The sequence below is a fragment of the Siniperca chuatsi genome, linkage group LG12, assembly GCF_020085105.1.
Source record: "Siniperca chuatsi isolate FFG_IHB_CAS linkage group LG12, ASM2008510v1, whole genome shotgun sequence".
Taxonomy (NCBI): Eukaryota; Metazoa; Chordata; class Actinopteri; order Centrarchiformes; family Sinipercidae; genus Siniperca; species Siniperca chuatsi.
The window spans coordinates 20,377,743-20,395,844 of NC_058053.1; the positions used below are offsets into that span (position 1 = coordinate 20,377,743).

The 18,102-nt window shown below is 39.8% G+C and overlaps 2 protein-coding genes across 3 annotated transcripts in view; one reads left to right on the plus strand and one right to left on the minus strand.

The window, feature by feature from the left end:
* Nucleotides 1-865: 865 nt before the first annotated feature.
* si:ch211-184m13.4 (uncharacterized protein LOC798560 homolog) lies at nt 866-3,238 on the minus strand. The gene is made up of 4 exons (XM_044216856.1): nt 3,181-3,238; nt 2,738-3,091; nt 2,028-2,542; nt 866-1,948 (listed from the first exon to the last, which is right to left on the minus strand). Exons 2-4 carry the CDS (start codon nt 3,084-3,086, stop codon nt 1,784-1,786), a joined length of 1,029 nt encoding a protein of 342 aa, XP_044072791.1. The 5' UTR covers nt 3,087-3,091; nt 3,181-3,238; the 3' UTR covers nt 866-1,783.
* Nucleotides 3,239-17,033: 13,795 nt separating this feature from the next.
* The window catches only part of clybl (citrate lyase beta like), a 64,696-nt gene continuing 63,627 nt past the window's right edge, over nt 17,034-18,102 (plus strand). The window contains exon 1 of one of the 2 annotated variants that reach the window (XM_044215809.1): nt 17,034-17,175. In XM_044215809.1, coding sequence (XP_044071744.1) covers nt 17,132-17,175 — 44 coding nt within the window. In that variant the 5' untranslated portion in view covers nt 17,034-17,131. The remainder of the gene's footprint in view (nt 17,176-18,102) is intronic. The other variant, XM_044215808.1, reaches the window with a different exon arrangement.

Below are 18,102 nucleotides of genomic sequence, written 5' to 3' on the forward strand. Positions count from 1 at the left end.
TGCCCTTTGCCATCAAAGACAAACCTTATCAAACATTTCTACAAGAAACCACTTCGTTTTTGTCTTCAAAATACTTGAAATAACTGTGCAGCCCAACCTAGCATTAATTCTCACAGAAGGTGATGAAGAAAATGCTTTGCTATAATGGCGAGGAGAGTCATATTCAGGTCATATTTACTAGAACACAGAGTCATTTACACCAATGCCATCTCAAACTGTCACAATCTCTCATCTGTAGTACTTAAAAAGCTCTTAGGTCCATCTTTTTCCCTTTTTAATGTTTCCACTTGGGTCATTTTACATCTTTATGCAGATCATACCCATATTTACATGTCTGTCTCTCCAGATTAGCCTGCTTACTTTTCTTGAGCTTGAACACTCCTTATATGATATGCTTGCAACAAATGCCTACCTTAAAACAACACACACATTGTCAGTGTTTGCTCATGTGTAACACTGCCAGATGCTGAAACCCATATTCATGAATTTGTATCATCTAGATTAGATTATTGCAATGTCCTGCAATTGAGCACAAAGCTCTTTTATTGACTCTCTAACTGACTTACAGGGACCCCTAATGAATCATTTACATAATTTGTTGTGTTTAATTGTTTTTTACAAATACAAATACAAATACAATACAATACAATACAATAATATTGAAACAATAATCAGTCAAATGAGTTTAACAGTTCTTGAGTTCAATGAGTTCTTTATGCAAATTACTTTCTATGCAAAATCATAGTGCAGCTTTTCCAAAAACCCAGGAAATGTTGATGGTTAAATTTAGATATAGGACTCTGCACTATAAACAGACAACATGCACCTGCTTAAATTTGTAAGACACACACACACACACACACACACACACACACACACACACACACACACACACACACACACACACACAGCAACCCCACCACTGGGACCCAGCAGGAATGAGGCCTGTGAGGGGGAGCAGGAAAGGTTGGTGAGGAAGTGGTGATGGTTATCTATGCACTCCCACACAGAACTCAGATGTGGGTGTAAAAGAGCTGTGTGTGACATATTCTCATTTTGCAAATACCCAAATTTCTTGCATGCTGTAAAATACAAAATAATGTGGAGACCATAGGGAAAGAAATTAGATAGTTAGATAGTTGGAGAGTACACATTACATATCTAGTGCAGCCACTTACACACTTTGCTAGATTAAAATTTTTCCACATGACTTGATATGTGTGATATGCATATGAAGTTTCTCTACCCAAAAGAAGTGAACGTTACTGTTGTGCAGTAATGACACAACATTCTTTACGTTGTTTTTAAAAAAAACCTTAGCTTATTTATCTAGGTTAGGACATTTCTTTCAGACTGCACACATACATGATCAAACAAAGAGCCCTCTAGTACACAAACACTGATTAACCAAAATTAATTTTGACACTGCTGAATGACACTACTATTACTCTATGGCACACACATGTTAACAAGAAAGGCAATAAGAATAAGAAAAGCAATAGGATACACTATCATGTAAAAAGAAAAATATAATAGATATGGAATAATTAATTTTATACAATGTTCTCAAACAAACATTTGTGTTCAACACTTTAACAAGGTGAAGAGAATTTTTTGGGTGGGATGGAAATTAGCTAATTTGATTTTTCCGTGTTTGTCATCTCTAAAAGAGCATCAGCACAAGAGACTAAAATAGGCATTTTGAAGTTAAACAGAGTAAACTCGGTCTTCTCTGTGACACTGGTTGTAGGTATACATCCTGTAAGCTCAGCTGTGGTTTCTCTCAGGTGTTGCTGCTGCTGTTCGTAGCTGTCATTTTGGAGGAGGCACCAGAAGTATACAGATAGTCCTTAAACAGGCTCAACACCTGCTTCTTGTAGGTCTTAATGGCAAAGAAGTAGATGATTGGGTCCAAGCAGCAGTTGAAGTTCATTAGGGAAACTGTAATCTGCAGGTAGAAGACAGATTGTTGAAAGGAAAATTGATGGGGGAATGTTTGAAATCAAATGATCAAACACAGTTCCTACCTGTAAGGACACCTTAAAGGCTCTCAATTCCTCGCAGGTTGGCTGGTGGTGTATCTTTCTGGACATAAACTGCATAACGTTGAGGTGGTAAGGGCTAAAGCATATGATAAAGGTGAGGAGGATGAGGAGAATAATGGTGTTGACCTGATGATTCCTCCTTGATCGACCAGATACAGAGTTCTGCTTGGCTGCAGCTCGCAGCTTCAGGTTGATCTTGGCGTAGCAGCCCATGATGATGATGAGAGGACAGCAGAAGGAGAGGGCACAGGCCAGAAGCAAGAGATAAGGAGTAAAATGGGAACCCTCAAAGTTGAAGTACTCCATACAGGTTTGTCTTTCCTGGTGCTCATGCAGCATGCTGCGGAACAGCAGAGGAGCTGTCTGCAGGGATACCAGAGCCCACACCAAGCAGCAGACCCTGCGAACCACCCTCACACTCCGCAAACACTGCAGCTGGTGTGGATGCACCATGGCCAGGTATCTGTCCAGACTGATACAGGTCATGAAGCCAATACCTGGTGGAAATATAAAGCAATATATAAATAATATGCAATACAGTTTATGCTTAACACATACTGAGCAGAATAGCAAAATAAATGAATAATTTCACAGATAACAACCAAAGGAGATATAGTTGCATATGTGCAGATGCATGTAAAAACAAACTCAAAAACAGGGAAGCGTATTGGCAACAAAAGCATTAATATTACCTGCATAGGTATTTGCAAAGAAGAGAAGTGTGGTGAGTCTGCAGAGAAGGTCACCAAAGGGCCAGTCAAAGTGGCGGATGTAGTAAGTAATTCTGCCAGGCAACGTCAGTGTGAACAGGGTATCCGATAGTGCTAGGTTGACCAGATAGATTGAAGTGGAGTTGAACTTCTGCTTCTTCTGGCAGATAACATAGAGAACCAAGCTGTTGCCACATGCACTGATGATGAAAACCACAGAGTAGAAAATTGGGAAGAGGACAACTGCAGCTCTTTGGTAGACAAACACATCACAGCTGTTCTGGTTTGGAAAGTTTTCGGCTGAGTCCAGGGTGATATTTTTTACAGCCATCCTACCTGTAATTTTGAGAAAAGGATCACACTGTAAATCATAAACCATTACAGGCAGGAAACAAGTGTGCAGAAGCAAAGACTAGGATACTTACAACAAGAGATAGAGTTAATTTACTGTTAATACTCCTGAGTCTGTTGGTTGTGGTTGTAAATTCAGCTGTAATACTTGAACTATCTCTGAAAGGATTGTATGCAGTGTTCAAATCCCACCTCTCCATTTTGACATCATATGTCAGTCAAACTAATCATATGCCAGTCAACCCCTAACCCCCAATAGTTGGCTGACAGCTTTTTATTGACAGTTTTGAAACAAATGTGATTTAGTCCCCTCAATTTTAATAGTTTATAACTAAATAAAAATATAAAATATGAGATGTTTCATGTTTCGTAAAACAGTATCATGTATTGTTTGTCTTTGTGCTATTTTAGTGTTTTTATTATTTCACTTTTATCATTTTTATTACAGGTTATATTGATAACATTTTTATGCAGACGAATATTTAAAAAATTATTGTGAATTAATCATTTTAAAAGTTTTGACGAGTCCAAAATAAATGTTTATTTATCTCTGTGACATGTCTGACGTTTGGTTCCTGCTTCTAACAAGGCTTGTGAGCCAATAGTATAACGACATTGGTATCACGTGGTATAATTGCCAGTTAGTGTGGAAAAAACGGGCACTGATGTTAGCATAAATTAGCTATTTTAGCTTAATCTGCCGAACAACAATAACCCATAAAATTACAGTTCTGCACATTTAAAAAAAATAAAAAAGTACCAACAGTCATAGTCATTAAAACCATAACTAATGTGTCACCGGTTACATTTTCAAAATTAGAAAAACAACAGCGTCAATCCCTGTGGAGCTACGATAACATTAGTGACGGTTGCGTCCAGTTATCTAACATTATAGTTCCCTCAAACAATGTAAAGTTATAACAAAGATGCATATCAGAGCGTAAATATTAATGGTTGACCTTGTGGGTACCAACTTTTTGTTCCCAAATAGGAGGTGAGTCCTCATAATGGGACCATGAGAACAAAGCTCACAGTCCCCACACTGTCTTTAATACAAGAATGCTACAGAGTGCTTGTGCGTGGGTGTGTGAGACAGAGAGATAATGATACAGAGATTAAGCAAGTAGGCTACTAATTGTGTTAATCTTGCTTTGCATGCATGACGACATCTAACTCTCGCACCTATAGAGGTTAAATGCATGAATTGTAAGTTGCTTTGGATTCATCTGTAATGTGATATGTACAACGACTACAGTTTAATAAAGTGCATGTATTTGCCCTGTTGCTTGCAGTGGGTGCAGCATGTTTTTGAGAAAGGTTAGATGTGTGAAGTGATAGAGTGTGAGGTTTGATATTATGTTCCTGCCTCTGAGGTTTCTCAAGTTTGTACTCTATATAGTTGAGGTGAAGGCAGGCAGAGCTCATGGGAGCTATCGAAGGAAGCTCAAGTATTGCTGGTGCTTGTAAAAAATGTCACAATCCTGTGATGTGTGGATGAATCACTAACAGTCTGAAGAATGTCACATCTACATATATCTCAACCACTAACACCCAAAAAGATTAAAACATGTGAACAATGTAAACTGAAAAAAACATGTTGTTAGATTCTGAGAATAGTTATGGTAAAAATGTGGCAACGCAAGTCTGCTTCAGCAAAGGAAGATGCAGCAGCTTCACTTCAGCAAACAAAACCAACTCAGTTTGCAAATGCTCACAACTTATTTGTTATTTCAGTGATAGCCACTAATGGACAAAAAAGACACTCATCAGCTGATATTTTATAGAAATGATCATTTACTCAGCAGTGTTCACATTGGCATGAGTCTTCAAAGATGTTAAACAAAATAAGAGCACAATATAATAACCTACAAATTTGATACAACACATGTTCCAGCAGTGTCAGTCATATCAAAATATTATAAGACTGGCAGTACAGTACAGTGGCCAAGCTAACAATAGAAGTACAGTAGAAGCACACTGGCTACAGGATCTCATCTCGCTCTCCCACCAAAGCTTTCCAGGTTGGTGTAATTGAAATGGATGTCTGCTGGATAGGGAAAAGGTCACTAATTGTCACCAGTCAAATGCAGTTATAATACAGCTCACTTAGATCACAATAAGAGCTTCATGTAGACAATGTCACCTGCAGGTTAGGAGCCTGCTGCACTTCAGGCCTACATTTCATGCTCCATTAATTTTGTGAGCAGAGTTAAAAATCTCGTACCATCTGAAGAGTGTGCTGGAAAAGAAAAAGACGCTCATTAGGTGTCCTGAGGGTCTCTCAGTGTTAAATACTGCAGAAGCACAGGAGGACATGGAAAGAGATTATCACTTCTGCTCATGCATGATCTTTGCATTTTAACTGCCCAAAATAAGCAATGGAAACCCATGTAGAGATTTCAACTATGGATATTAAGAAAGAGTCACATCAAAAACTTTAAATTCTCAATTCACCTCAAACATAATACATGTTGTATATCTGTGCATATTATAAACCTGCTCCTTATGATGGATTTTAAATATAATCGAGAGCTTGAAACTGCAACAATGCCTCTGTCCTTTTTTGAAGTAACTCACACATAAATACCTAAATATAATCCACTCAAAAGGACTGCTTAGAATATATCACATTTTATTTCACAGTATTCTATTCTATATTCTATATATCACACCAGCACCATGAAAATGGTGCACATACTAGTGTGTCGTAGTGTGTTTGCAGTTTTCTGGGTTGATGGGTGTGTGACATGAAAGGTCTTAGGAAATTGAAAGTGACGACCCAGCATGGAACATGCATGGAAGTCACTTCTCAGAAATGTGACCTTTTTCTGGTTGTTAAGTCAGGGGTGGGCTGAAGAAAGGGGGTGTGGGGGACAAACTGATTCGAAGAGAATTATACAATAGTCAATGGTGCAACTGCAGCCCATAAAAGAACACCCCAGAAGGCATATCGTTTTAAAGGCACCCTCGTGGTGGAGGGGGACCAGTGGTGTGTTGGTGAGGCAAACTGGGAATGACTTCTGGTGTCCACAACATGTGTGGAATAGCCAGCATGGTTCCACAAACGGTGCCTAACCAAATTTGGGATGTTTTTTGCTGCCAAAATAAATTGTGTATGAAACTTCCCCCACACAGTTTAAATTTAAATCTGCCTTATCAAACCAACTTCACTGTGCTGCTGTCGACCCATTCAGCAGCCAAATAAAAGAAATGTTGGTGTGTATTGATGGACAATGACTTTTTAGTAATGGTGATTTTTACACATATACATAGATATGCAAAAACACTGTAAATGTGTGTACACAGTTGCAATGCAGGCTTCCAGAGTTAACTGCTAAAAAACATAACACCACTAGAGGGGGTGCAATCATTACGAATCAGAAACAGAAAATAATACAGTGCCATTCACCGTGAAAAATACATGTTTCAGGTTTTAAACATTTTTTAATTTACATTTTACATTTATATGTTACATTTTTGTAATTTAATATTCTTGTTTTACAAAGTCAGTGTAGTAGTGTTAAAATTGCGTGCTTATGTGCATGCGTGCATTTATGCATCTGTGTGTGTATGTGTGTGTGCGTGCATAAGTAGACTTGCTGGACGTACCGCAGGGGACTCCTGCATTGTCAGGGGGCCTCATGTGGCTCGTGTCTGTTCTCATCATCACCATCTCCCCCCATGCATCAGCCGCCGCCTGCCCTGCTCAGGCCCTGTCCCCTACTCCACCACGCTCGCGTGAAGACTCTCCGTTCACACTTTGCTTCACACTTGTCACCTTTACCACTGATGAGCTATTTGTCATTTTTTTCAGCCAACACTTTTAAGCCCTTTGCTTCACAGAGACTTGTATACTGCTCCACTCTAATTGAGAGTAAATTGAGAGCAATAAGATGAAGAGAAAAGTGTTCTTGCACTGATTGAGGCTGTGTGAGTGTGAAGGACCATAATTACATGTTGTCACAGGTGTCTATGGACACCATCTTAAAGAATGTCTACAGTCCCTTTCATTCGTAGTGAGTCTTTCTTAATCTAACATGTCACAGTGTTGACACTAGTGTAGCTGGTTGTGAAAAACACACATACACTCATTGCGCCTGGTGTCCTTTTGAACTGCTCATGACTTCACACCCACAAACATGCTGTGAATTCCACCTTTCTCCCACATTTAAGAAAGTATCATGGTACATCAACTCATCAGCTTAATGGGCTCATCACACACATTCACAACTCACAAGAGCACCTACAGATAGTAAGCTCTGATTGACCTATACATATTGAGCAATTCAGTGTTTTCTTGATTGTTAAGACTTGAAAAAGGATTGAGTTTAATTACTTTTGCTAGTCTGATCATTGGCGCCAGAGGCATCATTTTTAGTACCTCAGAAGTTGCTCCTGGGTTTTGGGCATTGTATCAAAAACGTGACAGAAAAAGCTTTGCTGTAGCTTCAGACAAAAAACGATGCAGCGCAATGAAACACACATCAAGATTTGAAGGCCCAGTTCTGAAAAGAAAGCATTTATGGTTGCACCACTGCTGGAAACCAAGACACGGTTTTATCGTACTTCGTCGTTTAAAGTACATTGAGCAGTGTATAATGAAAACAGCGTTGAAAAGTAATTTCTTAACACCTTCAATGCTGTTTTTACTAATCATGTTGCTTACTTTCTAAATGCAGGGCCATAAAAATCCCTTTGCTTTTTGTTTCCAAGGAATTACTAGTAAGTGCACTGAAATTGATCATAACTGACATTTCTTATGAACTAATATTCAAAACCACCACTGAATTGACAAATCCCAAAACAGTATGCTCTATACTCTACTGTTTTAGATGAGTTGTATGCTAAGCACTTTTACTTGATCTACATCCATGGAACTACAGTAGCTGGGAATGTTTAATGTGAAATAAAAATTTTCGATATTAAATATTGCAGAACAAAATAATTAGAATCCTACATACACAGTTCATTTACAGTGTTCAATTTACAATTGAACAAATACAATGTGAACACATGCATATGCAATGGTGTATTTTGAGTTGATGAATACTGAATAATGAATACAGGGCTGAAATTGTAGTCAACACAAACAAGTCCTGATAGTCTAATCATACTGACAACAACAAACACACACTGCAGACACAGACACACAGACTGTTTGTAGTTTTATTGACTTAATCAGTTTTAGATTAATTTGCTATTAAAAATAGTGTGATACATTATTGATCCTCATCCCAAGTAGCCCACTCCCCTCCATAGGTGAATCAGAGGTCAGAGGTCAGCTACAGTACAGCACCCCTGGGGCTGGTAGGGATTTGGTGACTTGGTAGGGACTTTTAAGCAGCATGGATACTTTGCTAATACAGGATCTGAAACCAGTTGACAGGTGGTTTTACAAAACTGTTGTTTCAATGCAGTGTGGTTTTGGGTGTATACTTCTGCTAAACTTATTTTCAAAAACCAGATGAGAAATGCAGCTGAGCAGCACCATCTTCAGGATCTGCAGTAAAACAATCCTTCCAAGTCCAAGCTCTGATCTTTGGCCTTTGCTATTTCCTTGTCTACCGGTGGTTTTAATTTTTTTGTATTGTCTTCAATTTTTGTTAATGTTAATGTTTCACTGTACATATACCTGACCTGGGTTTCTGTTGTGATTTTCTTCTGTTTCTAGTTTGATTTGGTGTTCAAGGTAATGTTTAAATCTTTCAAAAATGATATGGTAAATGTTTAACTATGTTTTAAAATTTAATGAAGCCTTAAATGTAAGCAAAAGTGCAACAAATTCTTAACTTCATGACTGCATAGAGGCAATGTGCATTGATCAAAACCCATGAACATAAGGTCAAACAAAAGATGTGCCAACAACTGCTGTATTTTTCACCGATGTTACCCCAACATGTACAAACTGTACTACACTTCAACAAAGCCTGTATTCATCTGTGGCCAGTGACTCAGGCTGTATTTGAAGATGTGGCCTTGTTCCACAGTCCGTGCCGGCAGGTTTTCAGGTCATCTGAGGCGATGTGCATATTTTGGATGTCATCTCGGCTGTTGTATTATTGTTTTATTCACAGGGCATGGACTAATTATTTCAACAGCTCTCTTCATTGGGGAGCAGACTGACAGTTGCCGTCATTGGAGTGATCAGTCTGTTTTTTGGACTCGGCTGAGGCTATTTGATGTATATTAACAATAATTGGTGCCACCGCCACAATGATGTTTAGTAAACCTTTGTGCTATTTTCCAGAAAGATGCCCATGAGGAATTTATGAGTAGCTGCTCGGTCTAAAGAGACGCCTTCAGAGTCAGGACAGATGGGAGGACTGCTGTCCTCTGCAGATCAGAGACACCATGACCTAATCATCATTATCACACACAGGACATACAGTCTTTCTCATTGTCTTGTTGTCTCTTCTGATCAACAGAAAGGTTAATATCTACCACATACACTCCAATTCCATTACTGTAACATTTCATGATTTTGTTTGCAATTAAAAAGTAAGTACAAGTAAAATGTGTCTAGACACCCTTTTGAATATATTAGTAATAGCAATTTGAGAAGAAGTTTGCTAACCAAAACAAACAAACAATATGATGTTCTTTAGTTAGAATTTTATATTTAGATATTTAGGTTGTTCTTTTACTGCTTGTCAGCTATAGCAATTCTTGTCGTGCTTCGTCATTCTAGGTGGATGACAAGTACAAGTGCAAGTTATTTTATTAGGTTCCTTGTAATATGGCAACCAGGGCTGATGCAGTGAGGTGGCTGTGTCTCAAGTTCCAGCATCTAGCAGTGACTCCAGCAGGTTTTGAGTCTGCCAGATTCTACAAGTGAATGAGAGGCAGATGTGTGGTGACAGCACTACGCTCATTAGGCCGAATCAGTGTCACACTGTGACAACTGGCCAACTTGAGGCTTCTCTCGTCACTCAGTACTTACGCCATTCAGCCAAGACCAGCTCAGACTCTCCCAGACCTCATTTCAAACCATTAACTGTTCTGGCTTCTCTCCCTGTTTCCCTGAAACAGAACCTTTTAGTTTAGGTTAGGTGTCTTTATATGCTGATAAACACATTTTCTTGTCATCCCTTGAATACAAAATCTCCAGCCATGATATTGTGCTAAACCTTTAACTGACTTTTTCTCCACACCTATCTTTGATCCTAGTGGTATCCCTGTCTCTGACCACTGGTCTACCCCTGCTCCACAATCCCAGCTGTGTGGTCAGCTACAGCCCCTCCAGGCCTCTGTCCCTGGGCTGAAGTTGTGATATCTATTTCAGTCCACTAGAGACCAGACAGCCGCCACTGTGGCTCCAGAGAATTCCCTGTCCAGCGATTACCGATGGTTGCACTCCACTCATATGCTTTAGCATCTCCTGTGTCCAAACTGCTTAGCATCTGATGGGTCGCTCTAAGCCATTAAGGCCAGTTTGCAATTATAGATGTGTGGCTGCTGGACACAGAAACAGATGTGCTTTGATCTATTTACGGTAGGGTGGATGGGGGGGTCATAACAGCTTACTTCCATGCGTGGGTCAGCTCACGCACCTCTGACATCCCTTGTCTTTCAGTTCACTTGACATGCACTTGTGTTTTTCAATCAGCAAAAACTTTAGTGATGAATGGGCATTAAGAGAGAACAGCGTGTGTGTCTATGTGTGTCAGCACACATACATAATCAAGCATGTTTATGCGTTTAATCTGCATGTCCCAACCACAACCAAGCATGTGTGGAGGTGAGAGCTTGTTCAATGAAAATTTGGACAATCCTGCTGCACTAAATAAAAGGGAATCAAGTCAAGCCCCATCTGTTTAAGTACCAAAATTCACCGAGGGGCAAAATAGTTAGTGTTGCAGTACATTTTTAACGCCTTGTCTCCTTTTTTCCCCCTCAACTTGAAGTGCTTTGGGTGGTGAAAAATGGAAAACAAATGTTCTGTTGACAGCTTTCCTATGCCCAGGGTGTGGGAGTATTTATATCATAAAGGTGCCAACACATCCTAGTTTTACAGGCTGACCATTGCTGGGGGGGGGAAAAGAAGGGGACAAAGGGGGGTTATCCTGTAGCTCATTCTGGTAATTACTAGATCAGTGATGAATAGGCCTTGATAAGCCTGTGACAAATTAGCTTACAACTGCTGTGGTGTGAAATTCTTATTCATTTCAAAAGAATTTAGCTTTATAATCAATGTAGGACATCTACAAATGGATCCTGCTGATTGCATGTTGGGTCCGGTGTGACTACAGTATACTCGAGACATGGACTGCATTAAGATTGAGGGCATGGCTGAATGTACTATTGCTCCTTTACTGCTCAGGGCGCAGTAATAACAGGACTCGGCCCAGAGTTTTAAGCCTCAGTAATATTCAGTTCCACAGTCATTTTTCTTCCTTGTCACTTGTCTTATTGTCACCACTTTGCTTGTATTAAAAATTCACGGGTCACTTGTATGGCATTTAGTGCTTGTCTCCAGTGTACTGCATGCCCGTGCTAACTAGTCAATTGTGACCACTTTTCACAGCAGCAGTAACGCCTTGGGCGTACTGTGATTTCATAATGTTTATGGTGTCAGTGGCAAGCCTGACGGGAAAATGGTAATAACTCCAATACCAATATGAATAATGAATGAACTCTTATCATTTCATAAATCAGACGGGATGTAGAACATATGGAGATAAGCAGTCATATTCTTGCCACTGGGTTTCACTGTTAAAAAAAAAGCACCATATTTTAAACTGCTTTTACTGCTATAATGCTGTATCCTGTATGATATAGCCTGCAGCATGCTATGGGAACACTGTCTACTGTACTATCACAGAGGTGCATTCAACAGAGTGCACAGGGGGAGTCCAACATTGACATTGTGCTGTAAGCAGGTCTGTCCTGAGGTGAACCATGTGTACACAGCTTTAGGTCCTCTCTGATGTAGGTGTTTCTCAGTCCGCCAGTGTCGTGTTGTGAGGCCACCATCCCACTGTGTTTGTTCCGCGTTACTGTGCTGAGAGGAGTACTATGGGAACATTCATTCAAAAGCTTACATCCAGCAAACCACTGCTCACACTAGAAGTCATAGAGCTTGAAAATTAAAGTTTTGTGTTGTGATTTTCATCTTCATCCTAAACTTTCTCACAGCTCATATTTTATGCACTGAAGTCTTTGAGAGTGACATCCATGTAAAGGCAACCAAAGTAAACATGTTTATTTATTGTAAAATTATCCCCATAATCACTGAACAACAAAAACTCAATGCCTCAACAAAATAACGGGTGCCCAAGAAGTTAATATTCTGTGGTCTGGCTGGACCTGCTCATTAATTCAGTTAAATGAAGTGAGAGAGGGGGAATCAGAGTGAACCGAACGGGAAAAAAAGCCCTTAAAACCATTTCCTGTGATTTGGGTAACGTGCAGAAAAGTCAGAGGCTAGGTATTTGTTTTTGCCTCTTTTGTTCTCTGCTTTTTCTCTCAGTGTGAATGCGTATTAATGTTATTTTTCTCACTTTGGTTTTCCCCAACATTTTTCTTTCCTTTATAACATTGCTCCTTCCCTCTCTCTCTGTTTCTCTCTTGATTGCTGGGTCAGTAACTTGGCGGTGGATTGGGTCAGGGAGCGCAGTCTGGTTTTGTCCACCAGCTTTGGGCCGTGAAGGCTAATGCCTCCTGACACGCGCAGCTCCATCAGTCCCGACCGCATCATTCTAGTAATGCAGAAGTCATCAGGGCCTGGGATTGCGTGAGGGCTCTCATCTGGAAACCCAAATAACCTTAACCTCTCAGAATTCCTGTTGAAGAATGCAAAAATTAATGAATGGATTAAGTTGCTACTTTGTCTCATTGGATTACACCATATTGTTTGCGATTGATGTGTTTTTGGAGAAATATCTCTAAAATGTCCCATATAGTGATCTGATATTGCAAGGAAAGATAAGGAATATTCCAAAATATTTTCACATGTTAGAGTCCATAAACATTACATAAACACTACTGAAAGTGTAGAGTGGATGTTGTAATTTATGTTCAAAGGCCAAAGTTTAATCTGGATTGTGTGGCCTCTTTAGCTGGTGTGCTGGTCTTTTCCAACCATATTCCACCTCCTTTACAGGCACTCAACTGAATTGTTGCTTAACCTGCGCAGTGACCCTGCCACATGCTATCTGCATCCTTTTATCCCAGATCCACCATTACACTATTCCTCTTGTGGGCAAGGGTTTTGCAATGCGTCAACCAGAGCCACAGACTTGTGAAGGGAAATCCATAAACCTTGTGTTAGGGCAGAGAAAAAAAGTCTGCACCAGTGCTTACTCATCTGTTAAAAACGGAGTGATCTGCAAAGTTTGTATGAGAGGGTTTTTGACGGTGCCCTGCTGCTTTGTCAGTGCAGCACATGCTGCAGGCTCTGGCATCCCCTATTGCCTTCCAGGTCATTGGCCAGGCTCAGCAGGAGGTGGGCTTCTAGCCCCATGACACATCCCTGATTCACAGCTGGATCCGAAAAAAGGTATCATAGCAAATGAGTCGGTAAAACATCACTGGTTTGAAGAGCGTGAAAAATTGTCATGATATCATTTGTAATTCCTGATCTAGACTACCATTGGTAGGAGAAAGAGAAAGTGAGAGAGATATCTGGTAATGAAGGGGTTTTATTCCTCTTCACTATCTCCACCAGTCTCTGCCCCCTCTCTTCCCCACCACCCCAAAGCCTGACCCCCAGACTGATGCCTGAGGAAGGAAATACAAGCTAATGTAAGGAGGCAATAATTAAACATCTCGTGATTCTCAGCCGTGTGGCTTATAGGTGTCGCACTCTTAACATGAGAGCTTTATGACACGTTGTCCTGTTCTTGAATGTGGCTTTTTCTCCTCATTACACATGACTCATGAGCGGTCGTGATGTGTCAGATTGGGCCTGTCCTGGTGTGTTGCGGCGATAGTGGTGATGTTTGGGGAGGTTGTACGGGGTAAGTTAGGAGTTTGGTTGGTCTCAAAAATATTAGAGCTGCTGAGCTTGTAATTCAGTGCATGATGCTTTTAACAATATAAAAGTGCTAAAATATCAACATACAGTATAGTGTTGTAATTTCATTATTAAAAAAATCTTTTTTTTTAATAAAAATACTTTTAAAAGAAAATGTTATTGTTTAAAATAACTGTCATTTACTAGAAAACATTTCAGGATTTGAATTGTTTTATTGCCAAATTGTGTCATTGTCATTAACCAAAATTGTTATTTGTGTACCGTAACCTACATTGGTCATACATAAGATAAAAAAAAATAAAGAAATTATTTAAATTTTGTATTTTGTGTAATAACATTAAAGAAGGAAAACAATGTGCTGTCATAAAAATTATATAAACCACACTATGTATTATGCAATAAAATAAGATACATAAACCCTTATGATCTTTAACCTTTCTGTGTTTAGAGTACAGTTGGCTGTGAGGCTGTGTGCAGGTTTGATGGATGCAAAGAATGGACAAACATCAGCTCCCTCTAAAACCACAATGGAGAGCTTGGATCTAAATGTCATGGTTTCATAACGGATACACTGACATTTCTGTGATGGGATTTAGCCATGGGTTAATATAGCCATTGCTGGCACACTGCATTGATGTCCATCTCACCCGGGCTGTGAAGTCTATCTCACCATTTTTTTTGGTGCCCTCACAGAAGTTTCTTTCAAAGGGATGAATTGGATTCTATGCTGGTTAAAGCCAATTATTTTATCAGAAAAAAAACTGTTTGATATGTAGGTTTGTTTTATATGATGTTAATGTGCCTCAGGAGCTGTTCAGATCATTCTTTTTTGGTGAGTGTTGGGCTGGGGGTGGGGGCTGTTGGGGAAGGCAGGCGATCAGCATTGAAATCAGAGCCATGTAAATCTAATCAATTATACAGTTTTTCAGATAAAATGTTGGTAAATCAAAACACATTTTCCAAAAGTCACAGTATAATGAGAAATTTAAATTGGAAACAGAAACCATTTGTTTATTATAAATGCCAGGGTGAGGTGGTGACTTGCCATCCATAAATTTTGTTATCCTTTCATATTCCTTTTATCTATGACTACAGCTTTGGCACTCATTCAAGATTTTAATGAACCCAGACTTCTGAGGCATCAAGGCCTAGTGATGCATTGTCCATTTGGATCAGGGAGTACAGAGGGGGAACAAAGGCAAAAAGCTTTTGCCTTTGACATAATATTTTATATTCTATTGCCTTACAGGGGGGTCTTTAGGTGATTGCAACATTTAACAACGTAACAGATTGACAGGAATAAACACATATTCAGCATATATCTGGAATTAACAACCAGACTGATGATCTTGTGAGCGTGTTTGTGTATGTGTGTGCACGTGGCAAGGGGTGACTTGAATAAAAACAAAAATTCTGTGCTTTATGAGGATACAGAGAACCCCCCTGCTCTGGCGCGACCTGGTGTCGGCTGCTTTCTTGGGCTCAGAGGTTCCTAGGGGAGACCAGAATGGAAGTTGAGCATCTTGCTGTGATCCAAAGAAAGTGTGCCAAATGCTATCAAAACTGGATTAGTAGACAACAATTGTGTTCGATGAACGGAAGGGGGAGGGAAAGAAGTAGTTTCCAAGTAACCAATGGATGGAATTTTCCAGCTCCATTGCATTTTTATCCCATGTAGGAATGGATGCGCACATAGGCCCCCTTTGTTAAGGGATAAAATCTATATAAAATACTTCCTAAAATACAAGTTTTCTTACCTGATCATGCAAGCAAGAAGCAACAACAACACTGTATTTCTTATTTATTGGATAAAAAACAATGACCTATTTATATGTATAGGAAATTTCAGATGTTGTGAGCTAAGGGGATCACTCAGGTTTCTGCCATTTGTGTTGAAATTTGTTTTTCATGTGTTATCAGCCTTTGGGAGAGAGGGAAAACATCTATCGACAATATCACTTTGATATTCTTAATATATGTTTTTCCCTGAAATGACGTGGAGAGTAAACAATGGCAAATTGTCACATTATATCAGTGGTTTCCAACATTTTTGGACTGTGACCGTTAAAAGTGAAGCAGTATTGACCCCTTGTTACAGGTTCCATATGACTATGATTTGAGGACAGTTCAACCACAGACTGATGTTTCCTTCTCAGAATGTTTAAATTCAATATTTTTTAGAGGCCTCTTACCAGTAATTCAAAATAAACAAATAAACAGCAAAAACTAGAGAAATGTCAAAAAAAATATACTCTACTGTGGGAAAACTACAGTTGCCTAAATGACTATATATAGCCTACAGCATAATCTAGGGTATATATGTACATAAAGTAAAGTAAGTCCAGCAGCACATTCAAATTTAAATAGGCTACACCCCAACCCAATAGCTGTCCTGTGAATGCTGACATTTGGAGCAAATCCCCTGCTGACTTAATCATGGCAAATATTGCGTGTCATTTGTGCACCACACTTGGACCTGGCTGATGGTAGTGGTAGTAATTCACCACTGCTGTGAGAGAGAACTCCTAGGGGGACGTGCCTTGTGCTCAAATCTCTCTTTCCTTTTATTCCTCCCCTGTTTCTCTCTGTTGCACGCTTCAGCCTCTCTCTGTCCCTTCTGTCTCATAGAGCAGAAGGACACCAGAGTTACTGTAGACAAAGAACATCTGTGAGGCAAAGAAATCTAGAATGAAGCGAAGTGACGACTTATAACTGAGCAACCACACAGAATGTCACTGATTTAGATAATCACTGTTTACCAACGGTAACTTTAATTTTAAGTTCCTACTACTTCTTTTGAATTATCTTGTAAAATACATAAAATTTTAGCGTAACTTCCCTCTCAAAAAATGTTCATCCTCTGCCATTGCTCTCCTCTCCACGACAGTCCCATCCTACTACTTGTTCGCTGTTTACCTTCCCATGTGCTCGGAGTGATCCAGAGCCCGCCCCTCTCCATGCTGTGGCCAACCACAAAGCTCGGGCCGTACGAGGGAGATACTTCTGTAGCCAATTGCTGCTTGCTCTCTTAGCGCGTCATCGAAGGCAACATGGCGGCGCACATTACCAGAGCTGTGAAACGACTTGTTCCACAGTAAGTCAGCTTATGTTTTTTTATTTGTCCTTTTCCTAAATGTGCTTTGTCTCTTGTAGAAAAACTCACCCGGAAAAATGCTCCGGTGCTACTTTCGGGCGATAAGCTTCCCTCCATATTACGGTAGCAGCTGTTGGTCAAATGTCACTTGTTTTGTAGGGGTAGAAGTAGCTGTACAGCATTTTGCAACGGTGTGTCTAATGGTCTATTCGTTTGTCATGTGAGCCAAAATGACGAAGTATAGACTTGCTTGAGGTTACTTGTGTGTTATTTCTCGAATGAGTTTAAAAAAGCTGGAAATGTGCACAGAACTTGTATTGAAGACCTCTGCCTCACCTCACAAGATAAACACTGCTATGCCCTGTGCACCACTGAGCTCCAGAGGCTCTTAGGATGAAGGGAATATGCTTAATGTTATTGATACCAAAAACACACCGAAGACAGGTAGTTGTAAGAGCAAAGTAGCCTACATGCCTGGCTGCTGGCAAGTTCCAGTGTAAGAGTTTGACAGTAAAACAGAGTGTAATTGTTAGCTTTTCATTCTGGGGATGTCACCATGTAGGGTGCAGATCTGATGTTACTGTTGCTGTGCAGCATATCTTATGCTATGTTGTGTTCCCATCTTGTTTTCAATGTAATTTTTTATCATCAAGGACCATGATGGAAAATAAAGTTTTAAACTTTCTTTTACCTCCATGGCATGTTGCATTTGTGTCAAATATTACTAACTTATCTGCTAGTGTAAGTCAAAGGCAGCCTGTACTAAACAGGCCTGTGCTGCAGTGGCCAAGAGAGGTCAACACAACACACCACAACTTAAAGGAATAGTTCAACATTTTGGGAAATATGCTTTCTTTAGTTAGATGAGAAGAGCGATGGCACTGGTGTGTGTGTGTGTGTGTGTGTGTGTGTGGTGGTTAGCCTAGC

Bases quoted from the DNA above. Each gene is read 5' to 3' on its own strand.
- si:ch211-184m13.4 (XM_044216856.1), bottom strand. From the start codon at position 3,086: ATGGCTGTAAAAAATATCACCCTGGACTCAGCCGAAAACTTTCCAAAC. The intron at 2,543-2,737 runs GTAATATTAATG...TATTTCCACCAG, and splicing joins CTTTGCAAATACCTATGCAG to GTATTGGCTTCATGACCTGT. The intron at 1,949-2,027 runs GTAGGAACTGTG...TTCTACCTGCAG, and splicing joins CCTTTAAGGTGTCCTTACAG to ATTACAGTTTCCCTAATGAA.